Below are 22523 nucleotides of genomic sequence, written 5' to 3' on the forward strand. Positions count from 1 at the left end.
CACATATACCGCGAAAATATAGAACTATATAATACATGATATAGAACTATAAAATTTACACTCTTTTATGGAATTGCAGAAAATGTATTCAAAATTTACTTAATTATTGTGATTCGTGGTTTAATAAATTCACTTTAGTAGATTTTTATCCTCCACTATTTTTAAACAATTCGTAGGCACATATAATTCTCCAATTTTTTCAGATATGTCATGCTAAACCTTTTATAAACTAGCAAAATCTGTCTATATTTACAAATTTAGTTTGTAGTTAATTACCGCATGGCCAGACGAGCAAGCCATGTAAAGTTAGCGTGGCATTCAACGTGTTAAAAAAATTAGGAAATTAGACTATAATGCTTAAAATTTAGAAAAATTATAATTCAGCAAAATCACTGATTTCGCTGATTGGCTTGCTGTAGCGCTAAAAAAGTTGCCATTTCTTATAAACAGTATATGTATAAATTTTAAAATAATTTAAACATCTTCGCTTTCGCTTCGATTTTATGTTTTGAGCATGATTTCATAGTGTTTGTCAATACTGATTTATGGATTACTATTTTTTTTTACTCTCCCCGTGCGAAGAACGAGTATTCAGCTAGTATATTATAAATTATATATTGAAGAAATTAATATACATATTGTAGGGCATCTACCACTACAAATATATAAATCCAATTCACTAGTATATGAGACATATCAACTCGATTCCTATGATGGGGTACCTTTTCATAGACGAAGGTTGACATTGTTGATTAGCCCTCGTCCTACATTGGTGACCCGGACGTGATGTGAACATGCCTACCTTGACAGAAACTCCCCCCTCGATATGAACACGCCTACCTTGCCAGAAACACCCACTACGATTTGAACACGTCTACTTCGATGGAAGATACACATTGAACAGTTGACTTGCTACTTGTGACTGCGACATTTTCCACCTCCTCGCGCCGTTACTACTTAGTTTCGATTACACATAACGTATAACGTATTCACTCGAATGCTAATGGCAAAGCAAGAGCGACTTCGACCGTGAACTTAATACAGCGTTCACGATCAGCACTCAAAAAGTACGGTAATCTTAATACAGCTCTCCCAGTTTCTCACAAAACAGCAATGAATCAACTAGTGGTATTCGTTTAATGAATTATATCGCAGATATAATTCTGGTGGAGAAGTACTGTAGTGCATCTACCACTACAAATGTATAATTCCAATTCACTAGTATATAAAACATGTCAACTTGATTCCTATGATGGGGTACCTTTTCATAGATGAAGGTTGGCATTGCCGATTAGCCCTTGCCTACACATATCATTCAAAATCTATGTATACGAATTTGTAATTATTGAAATTGTATCAATTATTGAATAAACAAACTAAGAAATAAAATATAATCCCATTATACATAAACATAATCGGATGATGACATTCTACCGGAAACATGCTTTTATAAAACTTGACATTCGTTAAATAAAATGTTTTTTTTTTCCAATAAAATTTTTCATTCTTCAATAGACAACTAAAAAGAAACATATTTTATAATAAAAATAAAGGATTAGCAATGGGTTTTTAGCGAAAAAAATATTAATGGAATGTTATGCTACCTCGCGCCCGTGTAAGTTAACCACATTTAAATATTAATTGTCCCATTTAAATATTACTTCATCGTTATTTTTTTTTATATTATAGCCAAATTATTATTTTTTTTAAATAACGATAATTTTTAATTTTTCTCGGCTTTTACTTAATAAAAGCAGTTGAAACTTTATATTTTTCAATAGAAAAATATGAAGATTAGTGTGGTATAAAAAAATTATACCTCATTATTCGAAAATGTTTCATCCTCAATTAAATTAAATAATATAAAAAATATAAATAATTATTAAAAATTATTTTTTGCATGAAATGATCTTTGGGTAAACGGGTTTTACGGGTGAGGGAAATTTTTTTTGGAATTGCTTAATTAGTTTTAAAAATATGAGAAAAAACGCAGAAAGTGATATTAACGTTAAGGAGTCCCAACCTTGGAACACTCTCCTAACCAAACGATGGGGACCATATTTCCCAGATTGCGGTTACTCCCTATATTTTGATGGTTAAGAATCCAAATATGTAAATATCTATCTATCTATCTCTATATATATGTATTTCATTTTGAAAAACAGATGGCAGAACTTGGATTTTTATTGCTCAATGATTAGATGTTTGACTTTTCAGGAATTCCTTCACAGGTGTCAGCACTTAAATTTTTTTCTCTTATTGATTCGGAATACTTAATATTGTCACTTTTATTAACTGTAACTGTTACTTTGCTTCGATTTATTTATATTGTGCTTTAAGGATGCGTTTCATTCAATTGTTGATCTAAAATTTGTACCTTTTAGGTGTGATTCTTTTTCAAATTTATAGTGATATTAATTTGTGGTAAAAGTTTTTTTCTTGTCTTTTCATTAAGAGGCCTCGCTGCACTGTTAGTTTTGGTTAAATCCACTAACAACAGAAAAGCTCCTGCGTGTTTGCAGGCAGTGTGTCCCTTGATGAAGTACTGTTCTGCAAACGCACATTTATACATTATATTTTATTTTTAATTATTAAGAATATATATATATATATATATATATATATATATATATATATATATATATATATATATATATATATATATATATATATATATATATATATATATATATATATATATATATATATATATATATATATATATATATATATATATATATATATATATATATATATATATATATATATATATATATATATATATATATATATATATATATATATATATATATATATATATATATATATATATATATGTTGATTCAGAGAAAGTACGTTTTAGAGTCTTATGTCGTAACTTAATTAATAATTTTCACCAAATAATTAGCATATTCCATTACTCCCAGGAACCAATAAGATTGACACTTAGTACATGAAAATCCGATCATTAAAACGAAAGTTATTCAGAGTGATATCTTTTTTTTTTCGCTCACTATACATAATATTGCAAAATATTTTATCACAGAATATAAACCTCGTGTATTCACTAAGAGCAGCATAAGTAGCTGAGCTAAGAGTGTGAAATACACGTCACAAATACATACATTTGGATAGTGCTGCCATCTAGTTAATAAAGCAATTATTTCCAGCTACATTAAAAATAGTCTGATGCAGCCACCGAGTGTATAAAATAAGAAATAAAAAAAGCACGAGAAATAGGAGACGAAATCTCATCCCATGATTTTGACGGAAGTGAGAGGGAAGGGATCTAAGTCTTAAAAAACTAAATAGCATCTGAAGCGTTGTCACTTTATTACATTCATCACTGCATATTTTCAAATATTTCTCAAATGGTTGATATTCAATATACGAAAAATTGATTTAAGCAGTTTCTATACATACCCTCGATAAGTTTATTTTCTTCTGGGTGGCAATATAGTAACCCATCAAAATGCCCACACAGTAAGAACCGATGTGTGGATCTGGTCTTACGTGTGCTATTTTTGTATAGTACAAGGAAGCTCTGCAAATAAAACCAATGTTATTAAAAAATGTTCAAGTAATCCTGTAAGTGTAAACAACTCAATAAGCTCAAATCAGAAGTATACAGATGCTATTAATAAGAAAATTCTGTACTGACAGTGAAGTATTAATTAACGTGTGTGTAAACTGTTTTTATTACCACAAGTTGCACTGGATTGTGTTTATTTTTTCACACAAATAATTCCTACATGTCAATTCTTTAGTTTAAGTTAATAAAACTTATAATCAGTTACATTATAGATTTTTATAAGTCAAAATAAAGCAATAAAGAACTATCTTTTAAGTACCGTTATTAGCTATGCTGTGCGCCCTTTTCCTTCTAAAAGAGAAATATTAACACAAAAATAATTTATTCATTTATTCAGAAATATAAAACAATGCTAACTGTTTGTCTAGTTTTTGCTTATTCCAATAAAACTAATGTTCTGAGAAGTATTTCTAAATATTTTATCCATTAAAATATTAAGTATGGATTTAAATTCCCTCTAGAAAGGAACAAAAAATGTATCAAAAAATGGCCAAGATTAAAAAAAAGCGTTACTCAAAGCACTTTGCAATGCTAACTTAAGCAACTTTGAAACTGTAAAAAATACGTACCACATTACATATGGCACATGGCTACTCAAAATTAGTGTAGAACCTCATCACATTAAATGCAATAATTATACAATGGAAATGGAACGAATTATACAATATAAGTAGCAAGATTGTAATCTGAATATTCCTAATTAGTTACCTGTATAACGGATATTACCTCATTCATTATTACATTCATTATACAAATAATGCGATAAATTTATAATGAATCTCAGAATATTTAACTTCTTTTGTTTATTAAATTTGTTCTAATAACGCTAAAATGAGACAATGGAGAATTTAGGCTCGTAGAAATAAGTTATTTATTGCTAACTGCAAGTAAAATACTGTCTAGCTGTCACGAGATGATCTCTAGCTGAGGTTCACTGGTTTGCTCATTTCATACAGCAGTAGTAAGTGTTAGCGACATACAGCCCCAGTTAACTGAGAAATAGTTTTCAGTTCATCGCAATTGCCGAAGCAAAGCACTACTTGCTCCTAAAAAAAATAGGCCAATCCATTATTTTAGCGATTTCTATACGATCTCTATGTAGAATAGCGATGTCGGTTACTATAGAGACCTACACTATAGCGTAGTAAGTGTGTGAATATAGTAGTTGAGTACAACTATAGTAAGTCTAGAGCCAGGGTCACTCAATGGATTGAGAGCTTTCCTCCCTACCAGGTCACCTGGGTTCGAATACTTGCAATGGCTGGTCGACACGAATTCCACACCTGGCTTACACCAACCACAGTGCTGACTTAAAATATCATCAATGGGTTAGAGTTCCTTTGCCATCAGACAAACCGTGGGAGTTCTTAGCGATTTTCCTTTCAATGCAATGCTAATGCGACTTAGTTTCATTGAAAAATCCTCCGCGAAGGCGAATTTCTCCCAATTCAGGAGTTTGCTTGTTTTCTGCATTTGGTTCAAAATCACAAGGCTATGGAGTTGAACATTGGTGGTGGTAAACTCAAAATTTGATCGCCTGCTCAACGCCGGTTATAAAATAAAATAAAATAGTAACTATAGTGTCGGAGATTCATCTTGTAACGCCTCTTAGATGATTTTAAATAAGGTTTCTGCTAGTGGTGTTCAGTTACTTTTCTCTTGCTTGTTTTATGATTTGAATATTATTACAGTGATGTGCATATCGGTTACAATTATAACACTGGGGAATAATTTCTTTGTTTTCTGTTATAGAGATGTTTTTTAGCGGATCTTGGATATTTTCATGTTTCTGATTTCAAGTATGCAATCAGTATGTCTCTCCAAACTGCTGTGTTCCTTTTAAATGGCATTTTTAGTCTATTTTTTGTCAAAATGTACAAATTTAAAAACGCTGCGTATAATAGGGGGTCACATAATAGTTGCGATGGACTGCTGGGGGAGTTACGGTACATCATCAGGACTAAATTTCCACAGGAACCCATTTCGGAAAATGTTGTCATACGCCGCTAGTTGCGCATTCCTCATTATGACCTGTCTTTTTCGTGCACTTCTGGGCAGATCATAATAGGGACGTGCACTTATTTGCCTGCGACAACGCTTCAGGGCAAGGATTTATAAGCAATTCTAATTCTGACGATAAGCTCTGACTCCTCTAGAAGTTTGTCGTAACATTTACACGACCCCCTGTTGTATAAAACGCTTTTAAACTTGTACATTTCGACAGAAAATAGACTAAAATGTAATTTAAAGAATAAATCTGTAACTTTAGGAGCAAAACTTATTTCGGATTTGAAATTCAAACGCACGAACTGGGCAAGATCAAGTATTTGTATAAATGCAACAAAAAACTTATCTCCCCAGCATAATTTTTACAACAGAGCTTTTAGAATAAGTAAGTCCTGTTTATTCCTTATATTGTTATTTCTTATTCATTTTCTTAGAGAATCAGTTTACCTTTTTTGAAACTCTCTGGTATTCTTATTGTATATTTCTAGAATTATAAAAAAAAAAATTAATGTAAATGGCATATAGATTTAATAATTTAATGAGAAAAAAATGAGTTTCCAAACTTTTACCAATCATTATCGAGGTGAAGGAGACTTACGGGGAGATAAAAATATCAAAAACTAGTTTATTTGTCTTGTGGAACTAGCATATTTTTTTTTAAATAACCATCTTTAAGCTTAATCCTTTGATTAATCAGATATAAATGAATTTCTTCTTTCTTATTGACATAAAATGTGAATGGTCAAAGTTGCAAATCGTGTTTGTACTTTTTCATTCATATTACGCCCATACCACTTGCATGATCACTTTTGTTCGCGAACCCCAGAGCAGCTGTTATAGTTTATTCTGGATTGTTTCGTAGAATTCATTCTCTCTTGCTCACTAGATACTAAAACAGCTTAATTTAGTAAACTTGTTGAAGCATGTAATAGATCGAAACAATAGTCGGATTACTAACTTGTGGCTTATGTTATTAAAATCGGAAATTATATAGATAAGGTGACAATTACCTTATCTATATAAAATTTATTTAAAAAAAGGGGATTTTAAAGTCATGCACATCAAAACTGAATGATACGAAAAAGAAAAAAAACGCAAGAAGAACGGTGATAGCTTAGAGGATACAGCACTCGTCTCATAATGACGCGTCCCATGTTCAAATCCCAGCGACAGTTGGTCGATTCGAATCCCACCGTTGGCTTGCACCAACCACAGTGCTGAAAATATCCTCAGAGGTAGACAGATCATGGGTCAGAGTCCCCTTGCCGTTAGACTAACCGGGGGAGTGCTCAGATTCCTTCTCTACATCTAACGTAGATGCGTGTTAGTTTCATCAAAAAGTCATCAACGAAAGCGAATTTCTGACTATCCGGAAGTTTCCTTGTCTTTTGAGTTTAGTTCAAAATTATAAGGCTATGGAGTTGAACACTTGTAGTCGTCAACTGTTTAACGACGGTAACGAATAAAACAAATGCAAGACCATACTGACAATGCCATACAAAAATTGGGTATTTGTAATTTCTGTTAATATGTCATCACTTTGAACAACAAAAGCTCAAAAACGATGTCACCACGTCACCAATAGTGATTGATATATATTAGAAAAATTTGTATCGGAAAAAACTACCACGTGGAATTAAAATTGAATGGTTGTTACTGAATTGAATAATTGTAACTCGAGAATAAGAATACGTCATTAGGCCTAAATAATCGCATGATTGCACTTACTTACGTGGTTGAGTTTAGCAGTTTAACGTTACAGCAATAAGGCTTGGTCTATTATAACACTGACTCAATTTTCAGGCCAGATTTTATTGGTTACTGTGTGTCGTTCCTGATTTTCTTCAGAATCGTGCTATAAACAAATGCCACGACTTAACCGCGATGACGTCGCTTGCAGGAATCCAATTAGGGAACATTAAGCTTTGATATGCGTGATATTACACTCATAGTATTAAGTGAAGGGTAGTTATTGATAAACACCCTTCATATACTTACTTTGGAGCGATGTATATCAAAAAGGGTACAGGAGGTAAGTCGTAATGAACGTAATACGCCATTAGATAAAACACACTTGCCACTACTGTTGTCTTCAGAATAAATAAAACTCTTTTTGGATTTCTGAAAATGAAATAAACTTATTTTTAAAAAAATTAATTGCAAAAACAATAGCCACTATTTATTATCTTCAAAATTAATAAAATTTCTTTCGGATTTTTATAAATAGAGTAAAATTAATTTAAAAAATATTTTTCAAGTTACAAAAACTACACCACTTTCTACACTACTTTCCATGATTATTGTCTTCAGAATTAAGAAAAACTTTTAAGATTTTTGTGAATAAAGTAAAACTAATTATAAAAATACACTGGTTATCATAAATTAAGGAAAAATCACAAAAATAGCGATAACTCTTTCAAAAGTAAGCCAAACCGTGCAAAATTTGCATATGTTGTCCACTAAGAGTAGCTGAGTAAAATTGCAATATGCAAATTAGTGGCGCTGCACTCGGCTTACGTCATCTGCCTGGAGCATAAAAGTCCAAGTTTGAGAGAAAGCACACAAATTTTACTGTGATTGCGACATTGAAAATCTGAGATAGCCAATTCGTAATAATGACCTCTAGGCATCATTTGCCTGAAGAACTACGATGGAGAGCCATCGGGAGACTAGAGGCAGGGCAGAGTCAATCAGAAGTGGCCAGATGGCTAAATGTGAGTCCATCTGTGGTTCATAGACTTTGGAGGCAATTTCAAACCACAGATTCGGCATCTAGGAGGTTCAGTCAAGGACGGCCAACTGTTACGACCAGTGCTGATGACCGATATTTGACATTAAGTGCACGCAGGAATAGAACCGCTACTCCGACACATCTTAGATCCTCTCTTGCTGCAGCCACCGGAAGGTTGGTGTCAACGTCAACTGTGCGCAGAAGGCTCCACGAAGGTGGTCTGTATGCGAGACGACCAGCCATTTGCGTGCCGCTCACATCACGCCATAGGAGAGACCGTTTGCAGTGGGCCCGACAACATGTCCACTGGACGTCAGATCAATGGAGGCCTGTTCTCTTTACGGATGAGTCCAGGTTTAGTCTAGAAAGTGACAGTAGACGTTATTTGATATGGAGAGAACCTGGGACCCGTTATCATCCATCAAACATCCGTGAAAGAGATGCATACGGAAGAGGCAGTGTCTGTGTTTGGGGAGGCATATCCTTAGGAGGGCGCACATACCTCCATGTCTTTCCAAGGGGAACCGTGAATGCTCAGGTTTATCGAGACAACATCCTTGATGCTTATGTGCGCCCATATGCCGGGGCAATTGGTGATTGCTTCCTGTTACAGGACGATAATGCAAGACCACACAGAGCTCGCATTGTTGATGATTATCTTCAACAGGAAACAATTACTCGCATGGAGTGGCCAGCTCGATCCCCGGACTTGAATCCTATCGAGCACGTTTGGGATGCTCTAGGGAGGCGTGTATCTGCCATCAATCCGCCCCCTCAGACCCTTGCCACGCTTGCAACTGCTTTACAAGAGCAATGGCTCTCACTTCCTATTGAACTGATAGACCGCATAATTGAAAGCATCACACATCGCTGTTTGTGCTGTATTGCTTCTAGAGGCAATCATATTCCATATTAAAGGTACTTTTTCTATTGCAAACCGATACTTCCAATTTGTTTATTTTATACATGTGCTAATTTCTATACTACTATTAATGTCTGATAATTTCTTTTTATGTTGTTTAATACCTCACTATGTGTTGTATATTGTGGGTAAGTTTCATAAAATTCCATGTGTAATTTCTTGAGTTATCGCGATTTTTGTGAATTTTCCTTAATTTATGATAACCAGTGTATTTTAGAAATACAAATTCACTTGCCACTATGATTGTAAGCTCGTTCCGGATTTTTTTAAAATGAAGTATAATTTTTTTTTTTTTTTTGGTTTTACAAACTAGCAGATTTTGGTTTGGTTTTACAGATTTTGCTAAAAATATTTCCACCCCAGTCACATCAGCTCATCTTGATACCCGGGAATCTTACTTTATTCATTTGAATGCTGAATCTCTTTATAACGACATTAGTTCCTTCCCTCTTCCCCATAACGCTGATTTGCCTCTCTGCCAATGTGTTTTTTTTGTTCTGCTTTTCATTTTTTTCTCTCTTTTGGTTTAACTGGTCTTTGTTTCTCATCATTATTTTCAATTTTTCGTCAGGAACTTTAATTTTTTATTTTAAATAAGTTTATTTTTCTTACACTCACGTCAGGCGAAACTTTAAAAAGGGCATCCATATCTGATGCGCTTAAAACACGTAGACTGTTGTTTCCTTTTTGTACATTTTTGAAGCGAAAGAAGCTTTTCAATCAGGTAATATCTCACTGCTTCAATTTCTTGGAATTATTTATTTGAATGAATAAATTACTGTACTTTTTCAGTGGTGCACGAGGAATCATTTTGTTCTTGAATAAAAAAAAAAAAGAATAAACTATAAACAGTTTTTAAAATTATCCTTCAACACTCAAAACTTATCAAGTAATTATAACTATTTAAACTATAAAATTAAATTTAGCCAATTTCCTTTCTATCTATGATAATTTAAAGGAAGAGTTTGGGTGTGCATCTCTCTTAAACCTCTAAAACAGTCTGTGCTTGTGTTCCACTGAAATTTTGGCAGTGGGTGAAAGAAGGGATTTCAGTCCCGCACAAAAAAATTACTGAACAATTTCAATTTGCTTCTTCGAGAGGGATTTTTGAGAACTTTTGTTATTGAGAGGGAATTTTTCCTATCAATTTAATTCTAGACAGACGAGAGATTTTGATGCTTTACGTATCATCAGTTTCTAAATACTATTTTCTAGTGTTCTTAACCCCTTAACGATCGGTTAATTTTCAAGAAAACTGTCATAAAAGTGCAAATACACGTATTTTATTAGTGCTGACATCTAGTTTAAGAAAAACTAACTATCTACAATTACTTTAAAAATATCCTGGTACTGTCATCTGGTGTGTAAAATGAGAAATAAAATGTGTTCCGGGCAAAAGAAATGAATTAGTTTTATTCTTATTGGCTCGTTACTACTGAACGGAAATTTCAGAGGAGCGAGAAATAGAAGGCGAAACCTCACCCCGTCATTTTCGCGGGAGCGAGAATGAAGGGGTTAATACTATTTTCTAGTCTAGCCTAACATACAATCTAGTTTTCTAATAAATTCAGTTCTTCATTAAAGCTTTAGACAAGAATCTAAGTCGTTGTATGGAAAATACTTCCAAAACATATTCATTTACTTAAATTCTTACAGAGTTGCATCTAAGTTTACGTTCTAAGTTACGTTTAAAAATACATTCAGTTTATCTATTATTCAATTAATATTCTCAGTACTGTATAAAAAACTATTTGCACAAAATGATTTTTAAATAAATGTTTTTCCTAACTGAATTATTCTACACTGTTAGATTTTTTATTCTGAAATTATGGTTAAATGACCGGCAGCAGTTTGTCCAGCTGATTCACCGAAAAATTTTCGGTAAAGAACATTTTTACCTTTACGTTTTTGAAACTGTTTATAACTAGTATGGTTATAAAACCATGAATACAGAGTTATACGTCTTTTTCTAACCATTTACAACTAGTATGGTTTCAAAACCGTAAATTTTTTTAAAACTGGATACAGGAGCTAGGTTTTTCACTAGGCAATGGACATCGGAGAGTGCGGGACCCAAATTGGGGAGTGCAGGACACTGGAAATTCTTCATGTGTCGTAGAAAATGGAGAAAATATTGTGGTGTCAATGCTGGGTTGCTTTGGTTGTCATGAGACTGACAGATTAGCCCTCTAGGCTGAAATCAGTGGGAAGATGCAAGGAATTAAGTGGATTCATTAGGTGGGCTTAGTTGGTGTGATAAAATTCTTGTAGTTTGACCGTATCAAGTGAAAGCAGTTAATAATTGGTTTTTCTCTCTGTTAAAAGTTTGGTTACCATTTTATTTATGGTTATTTGACAGTTTTGCTTGAATGTGATAAAATATAAAATAAATTGTTGTTTAACCATTATTTCCGAGAAATTTCCAACCGTGTATAAAATTAAGCATGAAGTGTTTTTCAGTAATTTGAAGTTACTTACCTTCTTAAAATATTTAAGAGAAAATAACACAATACGTAAAGCTGGAGATCCACTGCTATATACCATGTCCAGGGCATACACTAGTATAAAAGAAACCGATGGATGGAGTTAATATCCACAACAAATAAATATTAGAAGAAAACGAAATGTGAATTTCTTTTTTTAATTACATAGTATTGGAATAGAATTGGATCACTCTAAGGATTTGAGCATAATTTTGTTCAATGAGACAACATTATTAGGGAAAAAAAACTTTCTCACAAAATGGCAACACTTTTGTCAAATCAGTAATGACAATGGGAAGCATAGCTTTATTTCAAAGATCATCCCGATTTTAAAGTTTGGGTAATGATTATGCTTAAAAAAAGTAAGGAAAAGTTAGTATGAGATTTCTTGTGTAATTGTAAAACTTTGACTGAGCATTGAAATAGCTTAATTTTTACTACTGTGTCCGTTTTCTTAAACAAGCTTTTTGAGTTGCATATATTTTCTTAAACACGCTTTCTGAACTGTATTTATTTTCTTAAATTCGCTTTTTGAACTGCATTCATTTTATTTCAAAGATTATCCTGATTTTAATGTTTGGGTAATGATTATGCTTAAAAAAAGTAAGGAAAAGTTAGTATGAGACTCCTTGTGTAATTGTAAATCTTTGGCTGAACATTGAAATAGCTTAATTTTTACTGTGTCCATTTTCTTAAACAAGCTTTTTGAGTTGTATTTATTTTCTTAAACACGCTTTCTGAACTGTATTTATTTTCTTAAATTCGCTTTTTGAACTGCATTCATTTTATTTCAAAGATCATTCCGATTTTAATGCTTGGGAATTGATTATGCTTAAAGTAAGGAAAAGTTAGTATGAGACTCCTTGTGTAATTGTAAAACTTTGGCTGAACATTGAAATCGCATAATTTTTACTGTGTCCATTTTCTAAAACACGCTTTTTGAGTTGTATTTATTTTCTTAAACACGCTTTCTGAACTTTATTTATTTTCTTAAATTCGCTTTTTGAACTGCATTCATTTTCTTAAAAACGTCTTTAGAGCTGTGCCCATTTTCTTAAAAACGCTTTTTGAGCCATGTTCAATATATGAACTAATATTTTAATCTGTGTTCAAAACATTCACCGATGATTTTATTTTCTGGCTAATAAATATGTGGCTATAACAATGATGTTATGCAGATGTTAGCTGACAGCAATGTTAGGCCATTATCCTTTCAAGTTACGCGCACGTAGAGTTTCTGATGCTTAATATATTCAAGTACCATTTAAATAACTAAAATTAAAATCTGTATTACGCGGAAGTAAAGATATTAGTACTATAGATAACTTACTTCACCATCAACTCCACTATAATTGTTGATACATAAAATATTTTTCCACCATAATTTGTCACAGTGATCAATGAACTCTTCAAAAACATGCTCTTTAAACAAGGGTCCTTGATCTATGCTTGCAGAAAGAATCCAGACGCCTATTATGAACATAATCGGTGGCACCAGTCTGTTAAAGAAATAAATAAATTAAATTTTGAATATTGTGCCACATGTTGTACCAGCCGTAAGCAAAATGTTAACATTTCTTTGTTGTATGACCATGTCCAGATTTCGGGGAACCCTTTGTTAATTAAGGTTTCGCTTCGGATCCAGATTGGAGTAATAAGTTTCTATGCAGATAAAAAAAAAATAAGGAATAAAACTTACACCGAAATTTTATTATACTTTTTGCTAGCCTTAATTGACTGATCTTTCGTAATAAGTTAGTTCACTACTCATTTAAGACAGGACATTTTTTAGAGTAAATGAATGTTCGATAAATTTGGCTTTTTTCATTGTACTGAGGGCCATAAAAAAATGAACGATCCTGAATACTATTTTATCTAATGATCAGATCTTCACATTCTAGGACTCAATCTTAATGGTTCGAAAGGGTGACCTCAAATATGCTAATCAGTTATTGCAGACGATATTTTAAGTTACAAAATCAGACACAAAAACGCACTTTATCCTAATAAACATAAATTTTTTTGACGGATTCGGGTTTCTGACTCCCAAAATATAGGGGCAGCCGCAAACTGGGAAACATGGTCCCAGTAGTTCGGTCAAGAGAGCGCTTCAAAATTTGAACCCCTTAATGTTAATTATGCTTTTTGTGTACTTCGCCATATCTCGAGAACTTTTTAAGTGAATTCAAAAATTTTTGCAATTGAAAAATTTTACTTAGGGAAATAAAAATCATTTACTCTAATAAAAGGAATTTTTATGAGCAGAAATAATTCTGAATACTGATTTACTTACCTCAAATAACGATATAATACATAATATACAAATGGTATCTTTGGCAGGTTTAACTTCATGTTGGAATAGACTACCAAAAATCCACTGCAATAATACATGAAAAATTAATAAGAAATTTCTCGGTGATGCAAATTAAATTACAAACTGCCATTTTTGCATTATTATAAAAAAAACACAGAATTATATGAATGATAGAAACTTTATTTGAAAATTTCGAAAGAGTATTTTATAAACGAGATTAATACTTTAAAATTTAAAGAAGATGAGTTCCAGTAAGCAAAATATAACTGTGCGCAACAAGGTGTACAGTGAGTACTCGCGAATAAACGACAGATAAACATTTGCTTATATACTTTAGCAGATTATAATAGGCTTTGAGGGAAAATATGTCTCAATCATACCTTATAAAAAAGAAAGTGTCAGGACCTGCAAATGGATTTATTGCTATTTGAAAGAAGAAACGTCCAGCCAGTCTTACTCCATCCAAAAGTCGCGCTGAAAACAAACATTAAATAAGCTGCATAAAAATGATTATCATCTGTAGTGAAATGAATAAAATAATATGATAAAGTTTCGAAAATAGTAATTATTTTTAGAATTATATTTCTAACGCTTATTATTCGAAAAAAAATTATTCCCGATAGACAATACAATACAATAGTTATATTTAATCAAAAGCAAAGGAGCTTTAAAATTCGAAGAATATCTAAAAAGGACAGACCAATAGGAGTTATGAATAAGTTAAGAAAAGTGCAGAAAAAAATAATAATACTGTGAGCATATAATACAGTATATTTATTTCAAGGGATACTAAACCGACAAATATGAAATATTCAGCAACTAAGGCGTTTGTGAAATAGACAGACCAATAACAATTGCGTACAAGTGAAGAAATGTGTAGGTAAAATACAATATATAGACTATAATAATACCGATGATTTATTTAAATGGATTTTAAAGCTAAAAATATGAAATATACAGTAGCTAAGGCATTTGTAAAAACGACAGGCTAATAAGAATTATGCAAGTCAAGAAAAGTGCTGGTAAAATATAATGTGAGACTACAATAATAACTTTCATTTATTTAAAGGGATACTGTACTCAAAAATGTAAAATATACAAAAGCTAAGGAGTTTGTAATAAGGAGAAACTAATAAGAATTGTGTAAAAGTCTAGAGAAGTGCAGTGAAAATACAATGTAAGACCATAATAATACTGTAAATCAATTTGAAAAGATACTCAACTTGAAAATATGAATGATACAGCAGCTAAGGCGTAAGTAAAAAAGAAAGACCAACAAGAACTGTATAAAAATAGAGGAAATAAATCCTGCTGTAAGGACATTGAAGGAACAATTTCTCTAAAAACACACAAACTATAATACAGCGACTAATTAGAGATTGAGTCAAAGTGAGTACAAGTTAAGAAAAGTGTAGCAAAAACGGTAAAATAGTTTATAAGGAAGCCATGGAACTCAAAATTATACAAGATAAAACTGCAACAGCAAATTCATATGTGATAGAGACAGATAAAGAAAAACTGTGGGCAAATCAAGAAATTTGCAATCCAATGAGAATCGGCGACGGCGTTGCGGTGAAGCAGCGTCGCCCATGTCATACAACCACAAACATGTTTATAGGGCTGGTCACATTCACACAATCACACACAAAGGAGAAAGGACATAGAACAAACAGAGAGAGAGAAAGAAAAATTCATGCCCTGAGCAGGATTCGAACCCGTGACCATCAGCTCCGCAGTCAGGCACGCTAACCACTCAGCCATCTGGTCGGCTGCCTACAAACTTCCATCATTCCATGAGGGAAAATGATATTTTAATATTATGATGGTTAGCTATCAAGAGAAGCTTGATTCTCATGGAGAAACAATCCATGATGGTTCCATCTATACATTTCTATGATAGCTTAATGGGAATTCTTGTTGGTTCTCAGGAACACGTCATCAAAAATTTTTTTTTTTTATGTTAGACCATCATGAATCAGTCCGAATTCTTACATTGGAATGATGGTTGTTCATGATCGTTCAAAGATTCGATTTCTAAGATACTATAATGGAAATTCGAGATGGTCCATAATGGTGCAACAGTGCATTTTCTTGATTGTTCAATTATAATTCCAGTTGCTTCAGCAGGACTATACCAACAAAAATTTTTCTATATAGGCCCATCATAAATAAGTCCGATTTTCTACATTAGGGGGATGGTGGCTCATGACCCTTCCAACATTTGATTTATAGGAAATTATGATGGAAATTCAGATGGTTCAACATGAATAAACTGTCAAAACAAGTTGCCATTCTTATGTTGGACCACCATAAATCAGTCCGAATTCCTACATTGGAATGATGGTTGTTCATGATCGTTCAAAGATTCGATTTCTAAGATACTATAATGGAAATTCGAGATGGTCCATAATGGTGCAACAGTGCATTTTCTTGATTGTTCAATTATAATTCCAGTTGCTTCAGCAGGACTATACCAACAAAAAATTTTCTATATAGGCCCATCATAAATAAGTCCGATTTTCTACATTAGGGGGATGGTGGCTTATGACCCTTCCAACATTTGATTTATAGGAAATTATGATGGAAATTCAGATGGTTCAACATGAATAAACTGTCAAAACAAGTTGCCATTCTTATGTTGGACCACCATAAATCAGTCCGAATTCCTACATTGGAATGAGGGTTACTTATGATGTTTAGCATCGAAAACTATAATGGTTCATGATGGAATTAATGATGGTTACCATCAAGATTATGTTAGACCATCGATGGAAAACCATCAAAAACTTTGACTCGGGTAAAGGGGAAAAATAAAGTAACACATTGTTTAGAGAGCTGATTAAGGAGGAAAAAAAGAAAATTAGATTTTGAACATTAAAAGTAAAAATAGCTCACTTTTGAGACTTACAATATGAAACAAAACATAAAGTACGTTAAAGCGTTTTTTTAATATAAAAATGACAATCACATTGTACTTACAAAGGACATTAGTGTTATATAGAATGCTGTGTCCTAGAATAATCCATGCCATTGTTAAAAATTTCATGCCATGAAATATTTTTATTGAATCTGGGTTGTCATCTCTTTTGAACAATCGAATTGCATTTGTTCGGTATGAAAAACTCAGTAAACATTTTGTTGAAAGCTCTAAAAAGACGCAGTGACATTTAGTTACATAATTAAAATCATTTCTTAAATAATAATTCTAAACAGTCACATTAAATTAAGATTAAAAAAAAAAAAAGAAAATCAGTTTATTTGCTTGTGTCAGAAACTTACGCTCTATCACTAGTTTGGAGAATTGGATGTGCTGTTAAGGCTTCACATTTTTACTATCCATTTTCATACTCGCTTAATAAAATGAATGAATAATTTTTAGAAACTGAGAAACCATATAAATATTTAAAGTACTATTTAATAAGACGATTTCAAGATCTTTTAATTGGGCAAATTATTTACCCTTTTTTAAATAACATAATGGAAGAAACGAATTTTTAATTTAAAAAACAAGTTATTTCGTCTTAAGGGTGGTCAACAAGTCAAGGAATAAATGAATAAATTTTGGTTCTCGCATCTTTTTATACGCATAAATAAATAGGAGATGGAGTATCTTAAAATATTAAAAGTGAGTTCGAAAAAGTTTTTTATGACAAAAACACTGCGTATTTTATTCAATATTAAAATTATGAGTCATTTTTATTTTTAGCAAAGGGGGCACTGGTTCGCTTTCAATTTATCTTGCAGTTACAAATAACAGTTTAGAACTCATGGTTGTTACAAAAATAACATACTCTACACTGCGAAAAAGGTCTTCGGTAGAAAGTTTGGTGACAGATAACTTTTTCACCAATGCCACCATTTTGTTAAAAATAAGATTTCCATTTTTACTTAAAAATTTGATTTTAATTAATATATTTCAAATTCAAATTAAACTTTTGGTACGTATTGACAACAATAGGGTACGCATTGACAACGCACACATCAACTACATACACATATCTCCAAGCATAGTGTGAAAATAGTCGTAGATTTGGTATTTTTCAAACATGCTTCAATGAGGCAACAACTTAGAAATTTTTTTAATTTCTAATACTTCTCAACTAAAACTCAGACTTAGATAACTTTTTGCTTACTACTTGCTTTTGCTTAAGTAACTTCATGTTTTTTCCCAACTTACTTAATGTAGATCTGTATTCCTCGTCAGGGTGTATTGAACTTATACGAAAATCAATCATCGTAGCAAATACTTCGAAGAGAATTAGGACCATAATTGCAGTTCTATTTAACACAAAAAGAAGAAAAATTAATAATGTTAAGTTTAAAATAAAAAAATGTGTACTTGGACTGATTATATATTGCTTTATAGGTATTTAAAGGTTAAGTAGCTGGGACAAATTTATAACCACAACACCTATATTACGCACCTTAAATTATTTAGCTATATCTGTAGATTAGGTAACCAATACTCTTGCACCTATTTTATTTTATTTTAATTTCATAACCGTCGTTGAATAGTCGACCCAATTTTTGAGCTAACGGCTATCAATGTTCAACTACGTAGTCTCGTAATTTTAAACCAATCCAGAAGACAAGGAAATTCCTCGATCAGTACCCCCCCCTATATATGTGATTTTTTTAAAACGGAAACACGGTGGACTTCGTAACCCGATTGATTTAACATGCACCAGCTGCCGGTGGGGATCAAATCCACGACCTCCTGGTCATGGGCTCAGTGTCATACCTACCAAGCTAACTCGGTCTCTCTTGCCCCAATTAGCATGCGTAAGTTAGGGTCGGGATAGCCTAGTCGGTAGGGCGCTGTGCCCAAGAGTTCGTGGGTTCGATTCCCGCTGGCCGAAGATTCTCTGTGTACTAAATGGTGACTGATGCACGTTAAATCTGTCCAGCCGCAAAGTCCTCCATGTTACCATAACAAATCAATAAGTCTGGGCCACTGATCCAGGAGTTTCTTTGTCTTCTGGATTGGTTCAAAATTACAAGGCTATGGAGTTGAACAATAGTAGTCGGAAACCCAAAAACTGGGTTGGCGGTTCAACGACGGATATAAAATATAAAATAGAATAAAATTGCATAAGTAACCTTGGCGTTACAATAATATAGCGAATTGTAAGGTACGTTAAATGGTCAACCCTGTGAGGCAGATGGCACACCGTTGGCCCTTTTATGTATATTTTTTTCTCACGCGCTAGTTTCTTATAAGAATATATTTTGCTATCTATTAATTGTAAAAAGAGTCTATTAGTTTCTGAAAAATATGTTAGATTATAGGAATTATATTTGTACTAAAATATAAAATATAAAAAAGTAATTTAAAAGGAAGAGTAGAAATTGTTTTTCATTCACATTCAAAAACTTATTAATAATTGATTTTGCAAATTAAAGATATTTCAAAGATGAATTACTATTTCGATTAGATTTAAATAACTGAAAATAATTTCAAATTTGAAAAATTAGTGTTTGGAAGTGAGCCATGATTGGAAGAATTTACCTTCGACGCATAAAATATCGCCGAAAATTCATGTTGTATTTCTTAACCTTAAATTATTAATATGCTAAGTTCACTCATTTTTTCATAATTATTTTTCACACATTTTGACCTAAATTAATACAAAATAATGAAAAAGAGTATTACAAATACGTTTAATGAAAATTCTGTTCCAAAGGCATAAGTAGAGTTTTATTTTACAAAATTAATAAGTGTTCTATTCATATAGAAAAGTGCTTGCAATTCAAAGCTTGCAATATAAAGTTATATATATATATATATATATATATATATATATATATATATATATATATATATATATATATATATATATATATATATATATATATATATATATATATATATATATATATATATATATATATATATATATATATATATATATATATATATATATATGTATATATATATATATATATATATATATATATATATATATATATATATACAGGGTGTCTATAAAAGAACTCCGGGGTTTTGAGGCAAAATATTTTAATGAAATAAAAAACATACATACATGTTTTATACATGACTGAAAAGCTTACATTTTCAAGTTTTTTTTAACACTTAGTAAAGCTCTATATGAGCCCCGTTAGTGGCACGGCAGACGTCTAAACGGTATTCTACCTCTTCCCATGTCCTGGCGAGCATGTCTGGGGGGACGGTTGCCACACAATTGACTATTCGTTCCCTGAGATGTTGAACATCACGAATTTTCTCTGCATACACAAGATTCTTGATATGCCCCCAGAAGAAAAAATCCAACGGAGTCAGATCAGGGCTCCTTGGAGGCCATGGAATAGGTCCCTTCCTGTTTCCTTAAATGCACTGAACCATTGACGAATGGTTTTGTCAGAAGGCGGGTTAACACCATAGTTACGTCGAAAGTTTCTTTGTACGGTAACTAAAGACTTCGTTTCTATGAGCCAAATAACACATTGAGCCTTTTGTTGCGGAGTCGCCATCATTTCAAATTTCGCGACGTCATTTTAAGGTCAACGCCCTGCAGCGCGGCCAACAGTTGATACAAACATTCCCAATTGGTATGAGTAAAACTTTTTGAGCTACTCTTTTCAGAGAAATCGACTAAATTTTGCTATCTTTTATAGTTAGTGAGATATGAATTTTTAAAACCCCGGAGTTCTTTTATAGACACCCTGTATATATATATACCAGCATTCATTGTTTTGCTTAAAATGAAATAAATAATCAAGTTTTCTGTCTTTTTGATACTATTTATACTTACAGTATTGCTTTTTGAGTAGATGTTAAGTTTAACTCCTTTTTGAGGAGACAGTCATGCACAGCAATATTAAGAGCGTCTTGATTTGGCTTATTAACTATATAGAAAAAAAAACTAAGTTATTGATCTTTTCATCAATACTATATATAACCTGTAATACAAGATTCAACTTAAGAAAAGGTAAGCGAGAGTAAACCCTTAATGATTTTTGCTTAGCAGACTTTCACTTATTATAAACTAGTATTGAGGATCAATCTCAAATACGTTAAATATTTAGTACCAACAAATAATTTAGTTAAATTTTTTGCCCCTTAGATTTAGATTTTTGGCTATCAAAATGGGAGCGGCTAGTGGCTGCTTTATGGAAAATATTGTCACATGAGTTAGTGAGGAAACAATCGAAAGTTTGGTCCATTTAAGTTCACTTTTTGCGTTATTGTGTATGGCATGAATCTCTAAAACTAATTTCACAAATGGGAAAAACTTTTTCCCGCAATGATGCACCTCGTGCAATTAAATATGGTTTTTTGGAAAAAATAATTGTTCATAATTATTTATGGTTATTTTACTTAAATTATAAATTGCAAGTCATGTAAAATTTTATATCGTTTTAAAGTATGTAATTTTATATGACGATAGACAAATTTGAAAGAAATTGTTCAAATAGTTTCTACAAAAGAAAGTTAAAAAAGAGCATAAGATTTGCTTTTTTGTTTATTATCATTTTTGCCACAAAACTATCTTTGGAAATTTGAGTTTTTTTAAAGATGTTTTGATTTGCGCTATTAGTTTTAGAGACATGAGACAAAAGTCGAACTAACATTATGGAGCCCTAACTTTCGACCACTCTCTTGCTTCAACTATTGGAACCGTACTTTCCAGATAGCGAGTACACTTTATATTTTGCTTATCGAAATTCCAAATACGTCCTTTTTTTACAGAAAAAATACGTTTTCATAACTTAGTTCATACTGATATCTGATTTCATAACATTTCTAATTCTATAATTTAAAATACCGTCTGCATTCATTAATCAGCATATTTCTGGTGAGGCATTCGAACCACATTAAGGTTCAGTTCTAGCAGGGTTATTTCACGACTTTTCTTGAACATGATGCATGAATTAAAAAATATTTTTGTCAATAAATATTTTTTAAATATGTATCTGTACCTGAAATATCTTAGTATTTAATCTGAATACTTAAAAAGAGTATTATTTATTTTGATAAAAAAACAGCGTAAATTAAAGCTTCTAATTGTCCCTACCGCCGAATGCTAGTTTGTGAAAAAATGACAGCATTTTTGTGCACTAAACATCATATTTTATTTTATTTTATAACCAGTGTTGAACAGCAGACCCTATTCTGAATTTACGACTATCAATGCTCGATTCCGTGGCCGTGTAATTTTGAATCCAACCCAGAAGATAAGGGAATTCTGAGATCAAGCATTGAGACAAACTAACTTTCGTGGGGAACATTTCGATGGAACTATATAACCTTCTTTCGCACTCCATGAACACTTCTCATTCTCAGCCAAACGACAAAGAAGCTCTAATCCATTATCTGTCTTCCACTGAGGATATTGTACGTCAGCACTGTGGTCGGTGTGAGTAGGGAGCAAGAATTAGTATCAAACACCCATCAATAGAATTCGAACCTGAGTCAACTCCTTGGGAGGATTGTTGGGATTAGGTTAAACATT

At 32.2% G+C, this 22523-nt stretch overlaps 1 protein-coding gene across 1 annotated transcript in view; it reads right to left on the reverse strand.

Moving 5' to 3' along the window:
• The window catches only part of LOC107453526 (nose resistant to fluoxetine protein 6), a 45939-nt gene that overhangs the window by 10205 nt on the left and 13211 nt on the right, over positions 1–22523 (reverse strand). The window contains exons 5-13 of the mRNA XM_087168954.1: positions 20823–20916; positions 18227–18327; positions 17029–17196; positions 14430–14523; positions 14029–14112; positions 13066–13234; positions 11731–11810; positions 7598–7720; positions 3424–3544 (exon numbers count right to left, since the gene is read on the reverse strand). Coding sequence (XP_087025080.1) covers positions 3424–3544; positions 7598–7720; positions 11731–11810; positions 13066–13234; positions 14029–14112; positions 14430–14523; positions 17029–17196; positions 18227–18327; positions 20823–20916 — 1034 coding nt within the window. The remainder of the gene's footprint in view (positions 1–3423; positions 3545–7597; positions 7721–11730; positions 11811–13065; positions 13235–14028; positions 14113–14429; positions 14524–17028; positions 17197–18226; positions 18328–20822; positions 20917–22523) is intronic.

The sequence above is a fragment of the Parasteatoda tepidariorum genome, chromosome 8, assembly GCF_982258835.1.
Source record: "Parasteatoda tepidariorum strain Cologne lab strain chromosome 8, Ptep-v5.0, whole genome shotgun sequence".
NCBI lineage: Eukaryota > Metazoa > Arthropoda > Arachnida > Araneae > Theridiidae > Parasteatoda > Parasteatoda tepidariorum.